This window comes from Hemicordylus capensis, chromosome 2, assembly GCF_027244095.1.
Source record: "Hemicordylus capensis ecotype Gifberg chromosome 2, rHemCap1.1.pri, whole genome shotgun sequence".
Taxonomy (NCBI): Eukaryota; Metazoa; Chordata; class Lepidosauria; order Squamata; family Cordylidae; genus Hemicordylus; species Hemicordylus capensis.
Window position 1 is genome coordinate 400,956,084 of NC_069658.1, and position 17,434 is coordinate 400,973,517.

The window sequence follows — 17,434 nt, forward strand, 5'->3', positions numbered from 1 at the left end:
ACCCGTCGATCAGCTGAGAGGCGGGGAGGGAAGAGCTCTGCAGTTTGCAGGCTGCTCCGATCTAGGCCTCATCGCCGATCCTAGGCCAGAGCTGGAGGCAAGTGGCTGAGGGGCCCTGGGGCTGGGCAGCAGGGGCGTAACTACTATTAGGCAAGGGGAGGCGGCTGCCTGGGGGCCCCCACGCCTCAAGGGGCCCCCCAGAGGCAAGTCACATGTGAAGTGAGTGTGTGTGTATCAGCGAGGGGCCCATTTTAAAATTTTGTCTCTGGGCCCAGTCCAGCCTCGTTATGCCCCTGCTGGGCAGGTGGGCAATGGGGTCGGGGTGGCAGGAACTGGCATGGCGCCCCCCCTCAGTGGCGCCTAGGGCACGTGCCCTGCCTGCCCCCCTAGTTCCGCCTATGTCCAGGCTGACTCCCACCCTCAGAATCCCACTATAACTGCCTTCTCTAAGATCATAGATGAATGTCTCACTGCCAGGCCTAAAGGTCTCCACACTGCTCTCCTTGTCCTCTGCTGCCTTAGTTATAGCTGGTCCTCTTCTGTCCTGCCTGATTCCATGTGAGCCTTCAAGATTCATGGTGATGTTCTGGGTTAACTGTCCTTCTGTCTGTCCAATCATCTGTTCAACTTTTCTATTGGGGAAAGCTCTACCAAAGTCAATCTTCCACATCTCTTCCAGGCTTCCATGGTTTTCACTCCTCCTCCTCCTCCTCCTCCTCCACTACCACCACCACCTACTACTACTAGTACTACTACTACAATGATGACTACAAATATTTATATACCACTTTTCAACATAAGTTCTCAAAGCATTATAGATAGACAGATAGATCCATGACCCAAAAGGGAAGGTTCCAAGTTCCCTCCCTGGCGGCATCTCTCCAAGATAGGGCTGAGAGAGATTCCTGCCTGCAGCTTGGAGAAGCTGCTGCCAGTCTGTGTAGACAATACTGAGCTAGATGGACCAAGGGTGTGTTGGACGTTAAAGGACTTTGCGCTGTCTCTTGTCTCAGACAGTGGAGGACAGACTAGTGAGTCAGAGGGCTAGAGGGTCAAGACATTGGTCACCCCTTCTCCACTGCTCTGACACTATCCCTTTGGATATGTAGATTGCTAATCTCAGGGATTAACTTCCTTCCTCTCTCTCTTCCCTACCTGCCTTTCTACCTTGCAACATGGCAAGCCTCTCTCCCTGCACCATGTGTGCAGAGAAGATGCAGAATCCATCTGCATCCAGATAGATAGATAGATTAGAGATCCTAACTCCTCACTTTCCTATTTAGAATGGAGTTCTTTAATAAATGCCTTATACATTGATTTGAAACTATGAATTGGCTCCAAGTTACTTTACTCTCAGCATACATGCATGCCTAACTAAATTCTGCTGTGTTGTGCCTCTGTGCACTCTGATATAATGAGAAAGGGATTCTCTCACCACAGAGAATTTCCAACAGGGTCTGACTCAGTATATGGCAGTTTCCTATGTTCCTATCTTACAAAAAAAAAAGGTAGATACCAGCAACAGCCACTGGGAGGGATGCTGTGCTGGGATTGGGCACAGTTGCTCTCCCCCAGCTAAATATAAGAGAATCACCATTTTAAAAGGTGCCTCTTTGCTTAGTTAGCTGGGTAAATGTTGCTGACACCCAGCAACAATAATAATTAGCATGAATATAGCAGTTCTGAATGATCAAGTGCTTCACCTACATCATCTTGTAATCCTTACACAGTAATCATTTGGTAGGTCAGCATCGCATTATTGCCACATTGCAGATGGAGGACTGAGGCTGACAGAGGTTGGCTTGCCTAAGGCTATCATGTGAGTTAATGCAGAAGCAAGATTTGAAACAAAGACCTTTCGACTCCAAAGTGTAGTTTCTTAACCAGTACTCAACACCTTGCTACCCCAGAGCTCTCTGTCTCTGTTCAGTCCTGCATCTCCACCTGCCTCCTTTCTGATATACTCACTTGGATGTCTCGTTGCTATCTCAAATTTAGCACATCCAAGACTGACCTGTTTATCTTTCCTCTCAAGCCTTCCACTCCTTGAGCTCTCTCCATATCCATTAACAACAACACCATGTATCAGGTGCGCAGTCTTGACTTCCTCTCTGATTCCTAGATAATAAGAACATAGGAACATAGGAAGCTGCCATATACTGAGTCAGACCATAGGTCCATCTAGCTCAGTATTGTCTACACAGACTGGCAGCGGGTTCTCCCCCTGTTCCATCTGTTACCAAGCTGGGTCACTATTCTCTGTACAACTGCAAAAAAAATCTTGCCATTCTTCTCCACTTCACATGGCTAAAATTTTGACTCCTGATGTGGTTGTCTGTTGCTTTGAGCACCACAAGTTTCCCTCTGTAGCCTTCTCCTATAATATCTCACTTCCACCCAGAACTCTACCACCAAGTCATTCACCTTGGCTCAGACCATGTCATTCCCTCCTCAGATCCCCTTCAGTGGTGTCTCTTCTCTTTCCAGAACAAGCTCCGTGCCTTTACATGTAATGCTCTCCACGGCACGGCCTTGCCCAACTCTCTCTTTCAGCCCTGGTCATTCCCTGTACAAGCCCTGCCCAGGGACTCTACTCTTCCAGCTCTGCCACCCTCAGCTGGCCAAAGATCTCTTGCTCTCTATCAGCTCTGTCCAGCCTCTCTTGCTGTCCCATCTGCCTGCCTGGAACTTCCTCCCCAAACGTGTCTATGGTGCTACAGCTCTCTCCAGTGCCTCCTTTTTCTACATGGTCTTTGGTTTAACCCTTTAATCCCCACTCCCATATGTGATGATGACACATCAGATATGTTGTATTAGATGTGACCAAGATGTGGGCCACATCTCCTTCTGTCACAGAGTGGTAGCAGCAGCTCTGCTCTGTGTCTTTCTAAACGGTGTCTAGTTCTGCTCTCAAATTGATGTTAGGTTGCTAAGGCAGGCACTGAGTACGATTAGTGAGGATGGATGGGGATGGGAGAGTCAGTCAAGGAGGCCATGCACAAGGCCTCGCCAGAGAAGGCAGAAGCTCTCCTCCTGCCTTTCCCAGCAGCCGCCATCCTCCCCTCCACCACACCACGCACTCACACAAGCAGTGATGTGGGGAAGGGAGATGCTGGTTTTGGAAGGGCTCCCCCTCTCTGCCACATCTCAGGGTGCCTTGCTGGGGTATGGGTGCAGTGGATGCTCTCATTAGAGCAGCTGCCGTGCTCAGTGCGGTCACTCCTTCCCCCCGGCTCGCTTCCGGAAATGGTGCTGGGCCGGCGGGAAGCTGTTTAACCTGGCATCGACCGCCCAGACGATTGCAGGCCCCGCTTAAGCTAACTCCAGGTACCCTTAACCTCGGCTAAATGCCGGGTTTGAAAGTGGGGCTTGGCACAGGCACAGCACTGGGAGCAACCTCGCTCCTGGTGCATCACACATGCAGCCTAACCCAGGCTGGCCTGCCCTAGCCTAGGTGAGCCTGTGCCTATGAAGACCCTTATGAAGTATTCAAAACAATACGCCAAATGCAATATTAATGCAGAGCACTACAATACAGTTAAAACGTGCCCCTTGGCTTGCTTGGCTCACCTCCCCCTTTGGGGAGCCTTAGGGCTATCTCCCCAGAGGCCTCAGTAATGGAAGGGATGGGGGTTCTCTGCTTCACCCTTCTTGTGGCTGTCTCGCTAGCCTCGAACCTAGCCATGCACTGCCCAGTCAGTCCTCCACATCAGCCTCTTCTCTCTCTCCTGTCCTAATACACCCTCCCACTACCCTGTATTCTCAGGTGAAACTCAAGCACACATATCCTTGTACCACTCTCCAAGACCTGTCCCTGCAGTGCCTGGTCGCGTTGCCCTAGCAAAGATGTCTGCCCATCCACTTGCCCTTGGCCGCTTTGGCACCTCTTGCAGATATTCCCTGCTGCCATTGCTCATGTCTCATAGGCAACAGGTGACGGGGTGTATGCCACTCCCACCATAGCTGAGTGGCCAGAATCCGCTGGGCAGGAGGGAGACATCATCGTTGGGGGGATAGACACCCCGACAACCTCTATCTTCTTGCTCTGCAGCCTGCCTTGGAGGCAGGCCAAAGTCTGGCCGTAAGGGAGGAGAGGAGAGGAAATGTGAGTCTAAGAAAGGGGAGTTGGGGGCTTTAGAATAAAGGCTAAGGTCATGAGCCACACAGACTGAAGTCCACTTAACTCTGCATTGAATCGTAGCCTAGACTTTTATGTGGAGGGTGAAAGGGAACCAGCAGAAAGACTTAAGGAGCAAGAGGCACAATGGTTTCAATTACTTCTTACATTTGCATTCCAGACATCTGGGAATGCTAGAACACTTTGGGATCACAAAGAGCACTGGACTCCCATCCCTTCACCTACCCAGGCACTGATCAGGCTGCTTTGAATTACAGAAGGGCAATGCTATCATTAGGACCCACTAAAATGTCACTACCTATTATTGTTAGCTTTAACAATGGACCAGCATCACATACACACAGACCTATTTCTGGGCATCCTTGTAGTGGAAGATTCATGGGTTACTTGCTGCAAATAGTTGCTTCAAGGTCAATTTTCAGCAGTAAAACAGGGGGAAGTGTTAACCTCCCATTCCCCACACATCCAGTGCCTTTGCAAAGCTTCTTTTTGTGCAATGAGGAGACATATCTGGTTTTAAACCTACCTTTTAATGATGAGCTTAACATAACATTTAGTTTGGCCTTGAAGATGTTGAGAATGCTAATCCGTAAGGTGGATTCCAAGACCAGGGAATGATATTTGAAGGAGAGGAGATGCTCCTATTCAAATAAATCATTCTCATGGGGCTTGATTTCCTGTATGCAGTAGCAGGTGGGCTGCAGGTATCAATGAAGATATCTGTAGATTGACCTTATAAGATCGTCAAGGATCATGATCTCAGTGGTAGGATCAGAAATCATCAAGAAGGTGGTGGTTGCACAAAGTGCTGTGGTGTGACATTCTCTCGAGGGATATCTTAGTGAACTCTTCAAGGTAACAAAGATTAGAGGAGACAGGGAAGATGTAAAAAAAGAACCTGTGAGTTAAGTTGGAAATCTGACCATCCGTGAGACAGGAAATGTGGTTGAAGGTCCCAGACCTCTTCCTTCCAGGGCTGCCCAGAAGAAAACAAGTAGAAGAGCCAGTCAAGCTGATACCTCCCATTTGCTTTGCTTTCCATAACTGGGGAGATTGGCAAAGCAGGCAAAAAGCCTAGTGGCTGGAGGGAACTCAAAAGCCACCAAGCAAGCAAAAAGGGAGGGACATGAGAAAAGGCACCAAGGTCAATAGCATGGAGCCTCTGGGGAGCCACATGACATAATTCCCTTAAAATATTAATCCCCATTTTCACTGCAAGGTGAGTCAGCAGCAGTGATAAAACCCCAGAGAAGTCATAAAAAGCGAGAGCAATTGATAAAGCGGAGAGTCGACATAATAAAACTCTGCCATGCTGAAGGTCAGGTCGCGCCTGTCTCAGTCAGGGCTATGAGCCAGCAGATGGATGGCTTTCTTGCTCCATGGGCCTCAGGGCCATGGATGCAGGGGAGAAGGCAATGCCACTCAGCAAGCCCACACTGAGGGGGACTTCCAACCTGCAAGATGCTGCACGTACCCCTATAACAAAAAACTGTCATATTTCTGAGTTTCCTTGGAATCAAAACCATATATTTCTAGTTCTGTGCATCAAGGCAGACAAGGAGAATCTGAAATAAGTGGAGCAACCATGCTTCTCCGATGTCGACTGGGAAATGTGTCTGCATGAAACTGCTCTACAGTGAGGGATAGCAACAGGAACTGGGTAACCCATGTCATGGGCGCAATCACTAGATGGTACTACATTTGATTGCTCTCTACCTTTAAGTACAGCTTTGAGATTACTTTCCAACCTGAAGCTAGCATCTGCTGTAATCCAAATGTTATTTCAGTGTTGGAGTTCATAAGTCCATGTAACGGGTAACAAAGAGGCAACTTTTAAAGTGGTGGATCCCTTCTGTTTAGCAGGGGGAGAGCAACTGTCCCAAACCAGTTCAGCACAGCCTCGTTCTCAGCCACTGCGGCAGGTGGCTCCCTTGTACTCCTTTGAGACTGCCAGCCCTTTTGAGACAGGGAACCATCTTCTCTGCCCATTTGTGATATAAGCCACTTTGAGATTTATTTATTTATTTATTTGCTGAAAAGTAGTATATGCATTTTCATATTGAAATTATTGTTTCTGTTGCTATTCATGAGAACATTTGTAGGCTTCAGGACAAGATGGATGAGGAAATAAATGGCTGATATAAAGCCTGACAGTCATCCTTACTTTCCCAGCCGTGTGTGGTAGAACAGATAACATCGCAGAACACATGAAGGTCACTTGACAGATGAAACAAGACTGGGGTGTGTGTGTGTGTGAGAGAGAGAGAGAGAGAGAGAGAGAGACAGACAGACAGACAGACAGACTTTCCTGCATTTGGGACATGGTGAAATACATACAACTTTGTCCTCAGCTTTTATTCTCCTTGGAGGGTCTGACTACTTTCCTCCATTGTTACTCCCAATGAACTTTCCATTTCCCATCCAGCCACACCAGATCATAGGGCTGTTCTCACAATCCTCAGTCGGGTAGGAGATGCATCCTACCTAAGTTTGGGAGCTGTGCGTGCTCCCATTTTCCTATTGTCTGTGAATAAAAAAGCAAGGTAGTGGGGGAGGATGTGATAGGAGATGTGTCCTACCCAGTTTTGGGAGCTGTGAGTGAGAGCCCACACAGCTCTCAAGTGTGTGTAAGACAGGTCTCCTACCCTAATTAGGATTGTGTGAATCAGCCTCATAAGCCTTTCAAGGCAAAACCTCCTAAGTCATTCACCACGAAACCATTGGGTCTTGTGCAGAATATATGCATTTATGTATGTGCTTCTTTTAAAAATATTTATCTCCCTCCTTACCATTAATATGCCCAAAGGTGCTAATAACAAAATATTCTAATGCTGATCTTTCTAAGGAGGGAAGGAAGGAAAATATGAGGCTATCATTAGGGATGTGCATGAAACCAGGCAGGGGTGGTGGCAAGGGGTGGCAAGGGGCTTGAACTTTAAGGGCGGGGGAAGGTGCACTTACCCCTCCCCCCGCTCCCCCCCCCGCCCCGCTGGTGCTTTGTTTTGCAAGGATCCTTCGGGATCGGTTGGCAGCATCTCTCCCTGCCGCTGCGTCCCCTCTTTGCCTGGAAGTACCAGGCGCGCAACCGGTACTTCAGGGCAAAGAGGGGATGGGGCGACAGGGAGGGATTCTGCTACCCCGTAGGATCCTTGCAAAATGGAGCACTGGTGGGGGGTGTGGAGGGAGAGGTAAGCACACCCTGCCCCACCCTTAAAGTGCGACCCCCCTCGCCCTCAAACTGGCCTAACAGCCAGTTGCTCGAACTGGTTTGGAGGTCCTTAAAAGGGCCTCCAAACTGGTTCAAGCAGATCCTTAAGCTATCATCCAATTCCACCACCCCCTAACACTCACTCACAAATTACACTACACGTGTGATAAACAGTTTGAGTTTCAGCAGCAGGATGTTGTTCGCAAGCAAAGGGTAAAGGGTGGATATGATAGAGCTGTGAACTTGAGACCCTGCCCTGTGTATATTATCGTAGCCTCTGCGGTGTTTGTCCCCTTCAGTCTCTGACTCACAGGGGAAGATGTTTGCTTTCCTGGGGCTCCTGGTTCCCCTGGTTGCCCTCGGAGCTTGTGCTCCACTACAAGGAATAAGCAACCGTACTAAGCTCCTGCTGGTGTCTTTTGATGGTTTTCGCTGGAATTATGACCAGGATGTAGACACCCCCAACCTGGATGCCATGGCTAGAGATGGGGTGAAGGCACGTTACATGACTCCTCCTTTTACCACCCAGACAAGTCCTTGCCACTTCACTCTGCTTACAGGTGAGTGCCTGGACCCCTGGAAGAGAGGGAGGGGATGGAGGAAGCAGGGCACCTAGAATAAGAAATGACACTCAGCCTCTTCTGCTTAAGGGCAGGATAGTTTCCCTGGTTCATTACTTCAGTTTTCCCCATTGTCATGAATGGGGGAAAGGGTGGTAATGCTTCTTGTGCTACTCCCTAGTCCCTCCAGCCTCAACACTGTACTTCTGTCTCTGCAGCAGCAGCTCCACAAAGCCCTGCCATCTATGCAGGGTTTGCATATCATATCAGCCCATAATATGAACAATAATGGCTGACCTACAGAACAAGCAAGCAATGGTGCGGTGAGGAGGTTAATAGCACTTCCCAACTAACTTACAGAAGGGGCAATTTCTGACTACCTCCCCTTCCCCAGGAAGCATCTGTGCCTCCCCCCAAAATATCGCTGAAGGCTGCACACCCCTCAAGGACATATTTTTGGGTGACACAGAGGGCTTCCTGAGGAAGGGGAGGTAATAAAAAACTGATGTAACTGGTGTGCTTAGTTTTCTTTATTTAACATGGGGTGTTTTTTTTAACATAGTTGGCAAAACGATGATTTTGCTCCTAAAAATCATGCATGCTAAAAAGCAAGGATTATTTGTATATATCATCTTAAGGGGACTCTGTGCTGACTCTGTGCCACCATCACTGGTTTCTCTTTGAGTGTCTTCAGAGATTCAGATTCCATTCTTGCTAGAGTCGCCTGAATATCTTGTGACAGCACTGCTATTACAAGGTCAATTGCGGTGGGGGCGGTATTAGATGAAATAGATCTTCCCCCAAACACTCAACTGGTCAGGGCCACTGGACTCCATAGATCATTAAAGCAATGAGGCTAATTCCATGCATGCCGTCTCAGATCAGTGCCCATTTTTGTGGAGCTGAGCAGTCTGTTTGGGTAGTGTTAAGGGGACAGTGATATCATAACTAAGGTATGACTTACCTTGTTCATGGCCCATTATCTAAATTTGTCATTTGATGTCCCATTATCTAAATAAACCTGAGCCATTTTGGAAGGGCGGTATACAAATCAAATCTATCTATCTATCTATCTATCTATCTATCTATTATTGTTGAATTGCAGTGGTAGAGTGGTAGAAGATCTGAGAACAAGGAGAGTAGTTCAGGTATAACCGGGGGGAAGCAGGTGGACATAAGAGGCTATGTAAGTGGGCAGAGCCACCCAACAGTTTGGCAAAGATTAGCTGGAGGATCCTTTGCCTAACACATTGCTATACTGGGCTTCCAAATGTCTAGTCAACCCTCACAGTAGAGGCCCAAGAATGACAACCTAACACAGTGTTTCTCAATGTTTTTGGAATCATAGACCGGTACATTCTTTGTGCGCAGTTTCCCAGACCAGCAGTTAGTAAAGGGGTCGCCCCCCGCAAGCACCCCCCAAAACAATTTCAAGCTGGGCGGAGGGGGGCAGGGCGCCACTGCTGTGAGCTCTCCGGAGCTCATTTCTAGGCAGGCAGCCCTCGCTGCTGGGATAACACTCATTTAGCTTTTTCGAAACGAACGTTATCCCAGCAGCAAGGGCTGCCTGCCTAGAAATGAGCTCTGGAGAGCTCCCAGCAATGGAGGCCCCCACCAGCTTGAAATTTTTTTGCAGGGGGATTAGTTCCTCATGGACCAGCATGGACCGGCACTCTATTGCTCATGGACCAGCACCGGTCCATGGACTGGTGGTTGAGAAACACTAACCTAACACATTCATGGAGATCACCTGGCATCTGTTTCTCCAGGTGAAGTAATGAGCATGGCAAAGCAGGCATGGGTGAGAGAGCAGCAGTCAGTCCATAGCAGAGGATGCATAAAGATGGGAGCCACAGGTCAGGGAAACATGAGCCGGGGAGAAGGGTTGCTAACATTTCATCCAAACAACAGGCCATTGGAAGAGTATCCAGAACCAGGACTGAAGAGACCCAGTTTATATCTGGGTCTCCGGGTTTTATATCTAGGTCTCCTGGCCAGTTAGAAGGCAGGGGCTGCAAAACCCTTGGACATAGGAAGCTGCCTTATACTGAGTCAGATCACTGGTCCATCTAGGTCAGTATTGTTTACACTAACTGACAGCACCTCTCCAAGGCAGGAGTCTCTCTCAACCCTGCCTGCAGATGCCAGGGAGTGAAGGTAGGACCTTCTTCATCAAAACAGGTGCTCTTCCACTAAGCTATGGCTCCCTGTCCTAAGGGGAATATCTTACAGTGCTCACATGTAGTCTCCCATCCAAATGCAAACCAAGGTGGACCCTGCTTAGCAAATGCTTGCTACCACAAGACCAGCTCTCCTCCTCAACCAACAATGTCCCAGGCCTTATATGTTGGCTGTATGGCTGGAGCCCCTGGAGGTTTTGCTTTGCTGGTGGTGGTTTGAATGATGTGCAGTCGTATGGACCTGTATGGCTCTCAGAAGCAAGCCCTGACGCTATTCAGAAGCAGCAGATTTGCAAACAACATTACCACATTTATTCTAATAGTCATGAATTAAGAAAATTTTGATAATGTGAAACTGCTGCTTCTGAACAGCATTGGGGCTTGCTTCCAAGTCCACAGAAGCCCTGGGTGAAACCTTACAGCCAAGGCCAGGTTAAGACATACTGAAGCCCTAAGTTATGTCAAACTTAAGAGGTCCCGTAGCATTACAAATGGGTTGGAAGTCCCACAATGGTGCACCACTCACCCCGCCACCCCACTTTGCTGCATTGCTCACAGTTACAGCAGCCTTCATCTGTAGAGGCCAACACTGCTTGGAACTGTGATGGTGAGCACTGGTCTAATAAAATTTTGACATAATTTATAGTTAATTCTGCATAGATTTAGAAACTCAGTATGATAATTAATTGTGTAGCCATATAAGGGTTTTTTTGTGGGGGGTTGTCTTAGAATTATAATGTCTGTGTAAGGAACCAGTCCAAGTCAGCTGACTCCACATAGGGAATAATGGGTAATAATAAAAAATTTCAAAAATTCATAACAAATTGTAGGAGTGTCCCATTGCCTTGGGGTTTGGGTGGTAGTTGGCACCCATGGATGCCTACCACCCAAACCAGTTTTGGAGGTTTGAACTAGTTCAAACCAGTTTGAATCAATTTGAATTGAACCAGGCTCAGTTCGGTTCGAATTCAAACCAGCAGGTCAAACCCAATGCCTGGTTTGGTTCAAATTCGAACCATTGAACTGAACCAGTTTTAATTCAAACTGATTTGCACATCCCTACTTCCTGTTAACCCTATTAGAGCTGGGAGGCTGATCACTATAGTCTGTTTTAGAATCGTTTCCTCCTTTCTCCTTTCCGTTAGCAGACCACTTGTATCTAACCCCACCCTCAACTTCTATCCCGGCAGGAAAGTACATTGAGAACCATGGAGTGATCCACAACATGTGGTTCAATGCCAGCACAGGGCAGAAGCTGCCTTATTACAACACACAGAGGGTATCCGCCTGGTGGGACAATGGCAGCCTCCCTATCTGGATCACAGCACAAAGACAGGTGAGCCATAAACATGAACTAGGCAGCTCTGGAACATGCCCCTGCTTCCTTTGCGCCTTCCATTCAAAAGGCTTCATGCTCTTAGGGCTGTAACTTTGCAACTTGCTCTGTTGGACACTGTTGCATTCTGTCTAGTAATTCTTCATGGTTTTTTTGATGAGAACTTTGTCCCAGTGGGGATCCTGTAGAGAGTAGGGGGTGGGGGTGGAGTCAGAAAGGAGAAGGAGAAAATGCAGTTGTTTCTGGAATAAAGTCTTAGTTAAACAGACAGAAGATTACTTTGTATTTATGAGGGAAGCAGATATAAAAGTCACCCATTGTGTTATAAAGAACTGAAACACTGAGAGGAAGCAACATGGATAAAACCCAGAACAGAACCCAAGCATCCTCTGTGCACATATTTGTAATGGTACAAGCCACTAAACTATTTTTATTTTTAAAGTTGGATGCAGACAGTTGTGGCTGTAGATGTTTGAGGATTTCCTTATTATTATCCCTTTGGCAGGCTTGGTTAATGGTTTTCAAATAAGCTTTTGAGGATGGGCCCTCCTCGCCCAGGGGACTAGAAAATGAAGCTTTAGCTTCTGTCATGCGACAATGATGGTTGTCAGGAACTAAATGATGGTTGTCAGGACCTGATTATGACTCTCAAAATGAGGCATACAGAGAGGTCCCACATTTTGTAAGGAGCAACAATTCGCATTTGTGTGCTCTGGGTGCTGAAACAGATTGTGCCTTTTCCCTCCTGTGGCTTCCACTCAGCAGAGGCCAGGCCTCCAAGTGTCGGGCAAAAGGCACATTTGCCCCAAAAGAGAGCAGCACTTTCCCCCCCAAAAGGCCAAGCTCCACATAACAGGCACTTGTGTATTTCCTTCCCTAGATTGTTTTTTGGTGTTTTGCTTTTTTACTAAGCAGCAGGCTCTGAGGCCACATTCTGTAACAGAGATGAGGAGCTGCTTAACTCTTCCCCTTCCTGCCACTTGTTCACATCTGAAAAAGAACAGAAAAGGGGAGGCATTTCTCAAGGGGTAAAAAAAAAAATTATAGAGTACATTTAGCCCCTGTTACCGAAACATACATACTTTTTGATAACAGTCACCAACATCAATTATTTACTTAGCAGACAATACAGGTGCAGGGACTGAACATTTCCTTACTGCGTAACATTTTATACCATTTAGTCATATAGGCCCACAAGCTCATTTTGGAATCACTGACCACTGGACCAGAAGGTTGCTCAGTGGACTCTCCAGCCTTGTGAATTAAGCTCCATTTGTATTCAGTAACATTACTGCAGACAAAAAATCAATTCCCTGCCAAGGAAACCCAGATTCTGTGCTCAGATATTTGAAAGAATGCATACATTGATTTTGCATGATTTATTCTTCTTCTGGGTTTTCAGATAATTGAGGATTTTTGCCAGTGATTGCCAACAAAGAAGGAGAATGAAGATTAGAGTGAGATGAGCAGTAAGAAAGAGAGGACAGGGAATAATATAAGTAGGACAGAGTAGATTCTGCAGTTCTACAGGAGAACTGGAACTGGGCACACTATTCAGCATCCTGAGAACCTTAGCTCTTCAAAAAAAAATAGGCACAGAATTTGAATATCTTCATACAAAATGTTTTTTTACTTTACAGCATAGAGTAAACAGCCTAATGTGTGGGGAAAGGGAATGGCAAAGAGCACTAAAGCTCTTGGCCGTGTATAATGCTTACCTCAAATATGAGGTGAGAATTTCAACCCAAAGGTTCTTCTCTGGCTCAGTTTAAAATCTGAGCCAGAGAAGAACTTGTCCACCTCCCACCTCCAAATCTCATCCTCCCTCCTCCCACTCTCTTACCTTTCTTGATGCTCTAACAGCAACAATGGTGGACTGGAGGAAGGCAGGCGTGGCTCGTGAATGCTCCTCCGGGGGGGTGGCTTCCTTAAGGTAAACGGAGCCGGTGCTCCATGCCGCCCAGCAGACCCCGCGGCGGGGAATCGCCTCCACCACTCACCTGGCCGCTGGCGGGGGCTCGCCTCCATGGGAGCCAGGTGAGTGGCAGAGGCGATTCCCCGCCATGGGGGCTGCTGGGCGGCATGGAGCACCAGCTCCATTTGCCTTAAAGAAGCCACCCACCGCCCCTCCAGAGGCGCGTTCATGAGCCGTGCCTGGAGCAAGGTACCAGGCTCCGGAGAGAGGAGGAAAAAACCTTCCTACCTCCCTCTATTTTATCTCTGCAACTGCAAGCCAGATAAATGGGTGAGTGGGTAATGTAGAGGGATTGGAAGTTTTGGGGGAGGTGGGGGGAAAGCAGGAGGAGAAGGTTTGGAGGCTCATTGGGAGCTTAGGGGAGGGATTGGGCCCTGTCAAACTCCCAAAGATATCATTGGCATCTAAATGGGGTCTGAAAATACCACATATACAAAGCCCAATACATCTGGCTGCATATTTTGCCATATAAAACTTTGTAAACACCTTGAATGGCATGGTGTGCACCATACCAGCAATGATGTGATCTGTGCTGAGGCTTCTGCAGACTCATAAACAGCCCTGATGCTGTTAAAAAAGAGTGGCTGTGCAAGCAGTGCTACCACAATTATTTGCACTGCAGCAAATGAGAATAACTGCAGTAGTGTTGCTTACACAACTGTTTGTTCTGAACAGTGATGGGGCCAGAGGCGTAACTATAGGGGGGGCAGGGGGGGCACGTGCCCCGGGCGCCATCTTTTCTGGTCACGTGGGGGGCGCTGCCATGACAAAAAAAATTTTTTTTATTTATTTATTTATTTATTTTTGTTAATACAAATGTTTCCTGCTCAGTGCAGCAGTAGGGGTGTGTCCGAACCGGTCTGGAAGCCATTGTAAAGGCCTCCGGACTTTCCAGACCGGTTCGGATCTGGCTGGTCCGGGTCCGGGTGGGGGGGTTCCTTTAAGGGCGGGGAGGATTTACTTACCCCCCCGCCACTTGCCCCCGTCCAGCGCGCGTATTTAATGTAATAATTGGGGCAGCAGGATACTTCCCTGCTGCCCCTTGTCCCTCTGCAATGCCGCCAGCTTTGACTCACAGTTTTGAAAATAAATTACTGCTGCCCAGTGCCAATAATGAAGTTGAAGAAGAAGCCGGCCTCCACCTCGGCGCCTCTCCGCCCGGCGGCTCCCCCAGGAGCCGCCGCCGCCTCCCAGCAGCCACTGAGAGCGGCTCTGCCATGGAGGACGCGCCGCGGCAACCCTCACTTCCGGCTACCATGCGACTTTCCCCCACATACAGAGTGGCTGCATTCTGCCACTCTGTATGCGGGGGAAGTCGCATGGAAGCCGGAAGTGATGCAACCCTCACTTCCGGCTTCCATGCGACTTCCCCCGCATACAGAGTGGCAGAATGCAGCCACTCTGTATGTGGGGGAAAGTCGCATGGTAGCCGGAAGTGAGGGTTGCCGCGGCGCCGCGGCACGTCCTCCATGGCAGAGCCGCTCTCAGTGGCTGCTGGGAGGCGGCGGCGGCTCCTGGGGGAGCCGCCGGGTGGAGAGGCGCCGAAGTGGAGGCCGGCTTCTTCTTCAACTTCATTATTGGCACTGGGCAGCAGTAATTTATTTTCAAAACTGTGAGTCAAAGCTGGCGGCATTGCAGAGGGACAAGGGGCAGCAGGGAAGTATCCTGCTGCCCCAATTATTACATTAAATACGCGCGCTGGACGGGGGCAAGTGGCGGGGGGGTAAGTAAACCCTCCCCGCCCTTAAAGGAACCCACCCCACAGTGCCGGACCGCAGCTCTGCGGTTCCGTGCACACCCCTATGCAGCAGCACTGCAGCAGTCAAGGGAGCGCGTCGGCGCCCCCTCCCCACGAGCGGTCCCTTCCGCGCTGCCCGCGCCCCCCCCCCCATTGCTTTGCTGGCGCCTGGCGGCCAGTCAGTGGCCTGGCTTGGCGGTGGCGGCGGGCACTTGTGAGGAAAAACCTAAGTATAATGTAGTATGTTGGGGCGGGCGGGGGGCGTGTGGGGGCGCCATTTCAGTGCTTGCCCCAGGCGCCGTTTTCCCTAGTTACGCCTCTGGATGGGGCTGCTTACGAGTCCTCAGAAGCCATGGCATGGGTTACACCATTGTTGCCGTGGTGCATATCATGTCAGCCAGTGTGTTTACAAGGTTTTCTCTGCAACCAGAACTAGAATTTTAGGATGAGTTATTCTGCACCTAATGTCAGAAGCTGTGTTTGCTGGAGATGCCCTTAAACGTGCAGACTTGTCTATGATGTCATAAGTTTCTAGGCCTATGCTGTTCTCCTTCTAGGGTTTAAAGACAGCGTCCCTCTTTTTCCCTGGAGGTAATGCCACCTACCAAGGAGAAAGGGTGAATGTGAATAAAGTGGAGAAGCTCTTTCACAAATATGACAATGAGACTGAGTGGAGGCAGAACATTGACACCGTCATGAAGTGGTTCACTGAGGATGGTCTTGACTTTGTTGCTCTTTACTTTGGAGAACCTGACTCCACAGGACACAAATATGGCCCAGAATCACAGAAAAGGAAAGACATGGTCAGTCAGGTGGATCGGACAGTTGGTTACTTGAGACAGCGCATCAAGGAGAACATGAACTCTACGCTCAACTTGATCATCACATCTGACCACGGCATGGAGCAAGTCATCAAAGAGGACGAAATTTTCCTGCGAACTGTGAAGAACTTCTCTTTTAGTGACATCAAGTTTGAGTTGGTAGACTATGGACCACTGGGGCTTCTGGAACCCAAACCAGGAAAACTGGAACAAGTTTATGAGGCTCTGAGACAGGCTCACCCCAAACTCCATGTCTATAAGAAGGAGGACTTCCCCAAGAGATTCCATTATGCCAACAATACTCGGGTCTCACCTCTTGTGTTGTACGGTGACTCTGGCTACGTGATCCATGGGGTATGATGTTTCTAATTCCCTAAATAAGCATTTCTAGCTCTTCTCTTCCCTTCTTACACCTTCTCTTTTGTGCAAGGGAAGCACAAGGAGATCTATTTTGGTGGGCAAAAGAGGATGGTGGGGAGAGGGCAGATAAATGACCCCCTAAGTGCTTTCTCATACAGTGATTACTGATTCCAGTATGCTTGTCACCCCTCCATCAGATTCCCTATACATTCCCAGCAGGTCCCTAGGTGTAATGAAATTATCAGAATGGAGTGGATATCTCCCTTGCTTTCCCTCATCGCTTTCTGCCTTTCCTTCTCAAGAAAACCAGAGCATGGGGGTGAGGGAGAGGGATCCTACTCCCATACCTACCTTCCACCCCCAAAATTCCTAAGGATGGCTTCAAATCGAGCTTTACTTCTGGGACTCCCACCTCCTGTCATAAGCATCTCAAACCGTGCTCAAATTACATGGGGCTGGCCCACTTGCCTCTGTTCTGACTGACCTCCTTAACTAGAAGGCTACAGGGGAGCATGATATGGCTAAATTGGGGGGAGTCAGGGAGAGGGGTGTATAGATTTCATTTAGGCCTTCTGCACCTATCATCCCATCATTCAGGTACCACTTCCAAGTCTGTTGACTGATAAACCCAAAACGAAGTGCCAGTCTTGAAATCCTGGATCTTGTGGAAAGCTTAGATAGGGTACAAAGTGTTCTGGCAATCCATTTGCAACATGAAATGAAAGCCTTTACATAAAATTCTGTTTTCTCAGAGTGGAAGCATTAGATGTTAAACAAGACACCATAGCCTAGTACTCATTTAACGGTGACATGGAGTTAATATTTATTTCTGTTACATGTGTGTAAAGCACATCTACACAGATATGACACATTGACTCTTCTCACTGTATGTGTACAAGGCAGGATAAATGCTAATCTATGCCTTTAAAAATAATCCCAGATTATTTTTAAATGTTGATTTTTTGTTTAGATCAGATTTTTTTTACTGTTCAGTAAGAATTTTAAAAAACATGTTAATTTGTATTTACATTCAGATTTCCTTTTAAATGAGGTTATTTTTGAAGAGACTTGTAATCTCGTTTTTTAAAAAGCATAAAAGGCTGCCTTCCTTTGTTAAA

General features: G+C 48.1%; 1 protein-coding gene across 3 annotated transcripts in view; it reads left to right on the forward strand.

Annotated features, from left to right (window-relative positions):
* Window positions 1-6: 6 nt before the first annotated feature.
* ENPP7 (ectonucleotide pyrophosphatase/phosphodiesterase 7) overlaps window positions 7-17,434 on the forward strand; it is a 29,896-nt gene continuing 12,468 nt past the window's right edge. Inside the window, exons 1-4 of one of the 3 annotated variants that reach the window (XM_053303567.1) lie at window positions 7-97; window positions 7,646-7,906; window positions 11,277-11,422; window positions 15,693-16,310. In XM_053303567.1, the coding sequence (XP_053159542.1) occupies window positions 7,666-7,906; window positions 11,277-11,422; window positions 15,693-16,310 (1,005 nt within the window). In that variant the 5' untranslated portion in view covers window positions 7-97; window positions 7,646-7,665. Of the gene's footprint in view, window positions 98-7,645; window positions 7,907-10,018; window positions 10,064-10,581; window positions 10,694-11,276; window positions 11,423-15,692; window positions 16,311-17,434 lie in introns of those variants that run through there. The other 2 variants (XM_053303570.1, XM_053303568.1) reach the window with 2 other exon arrangements.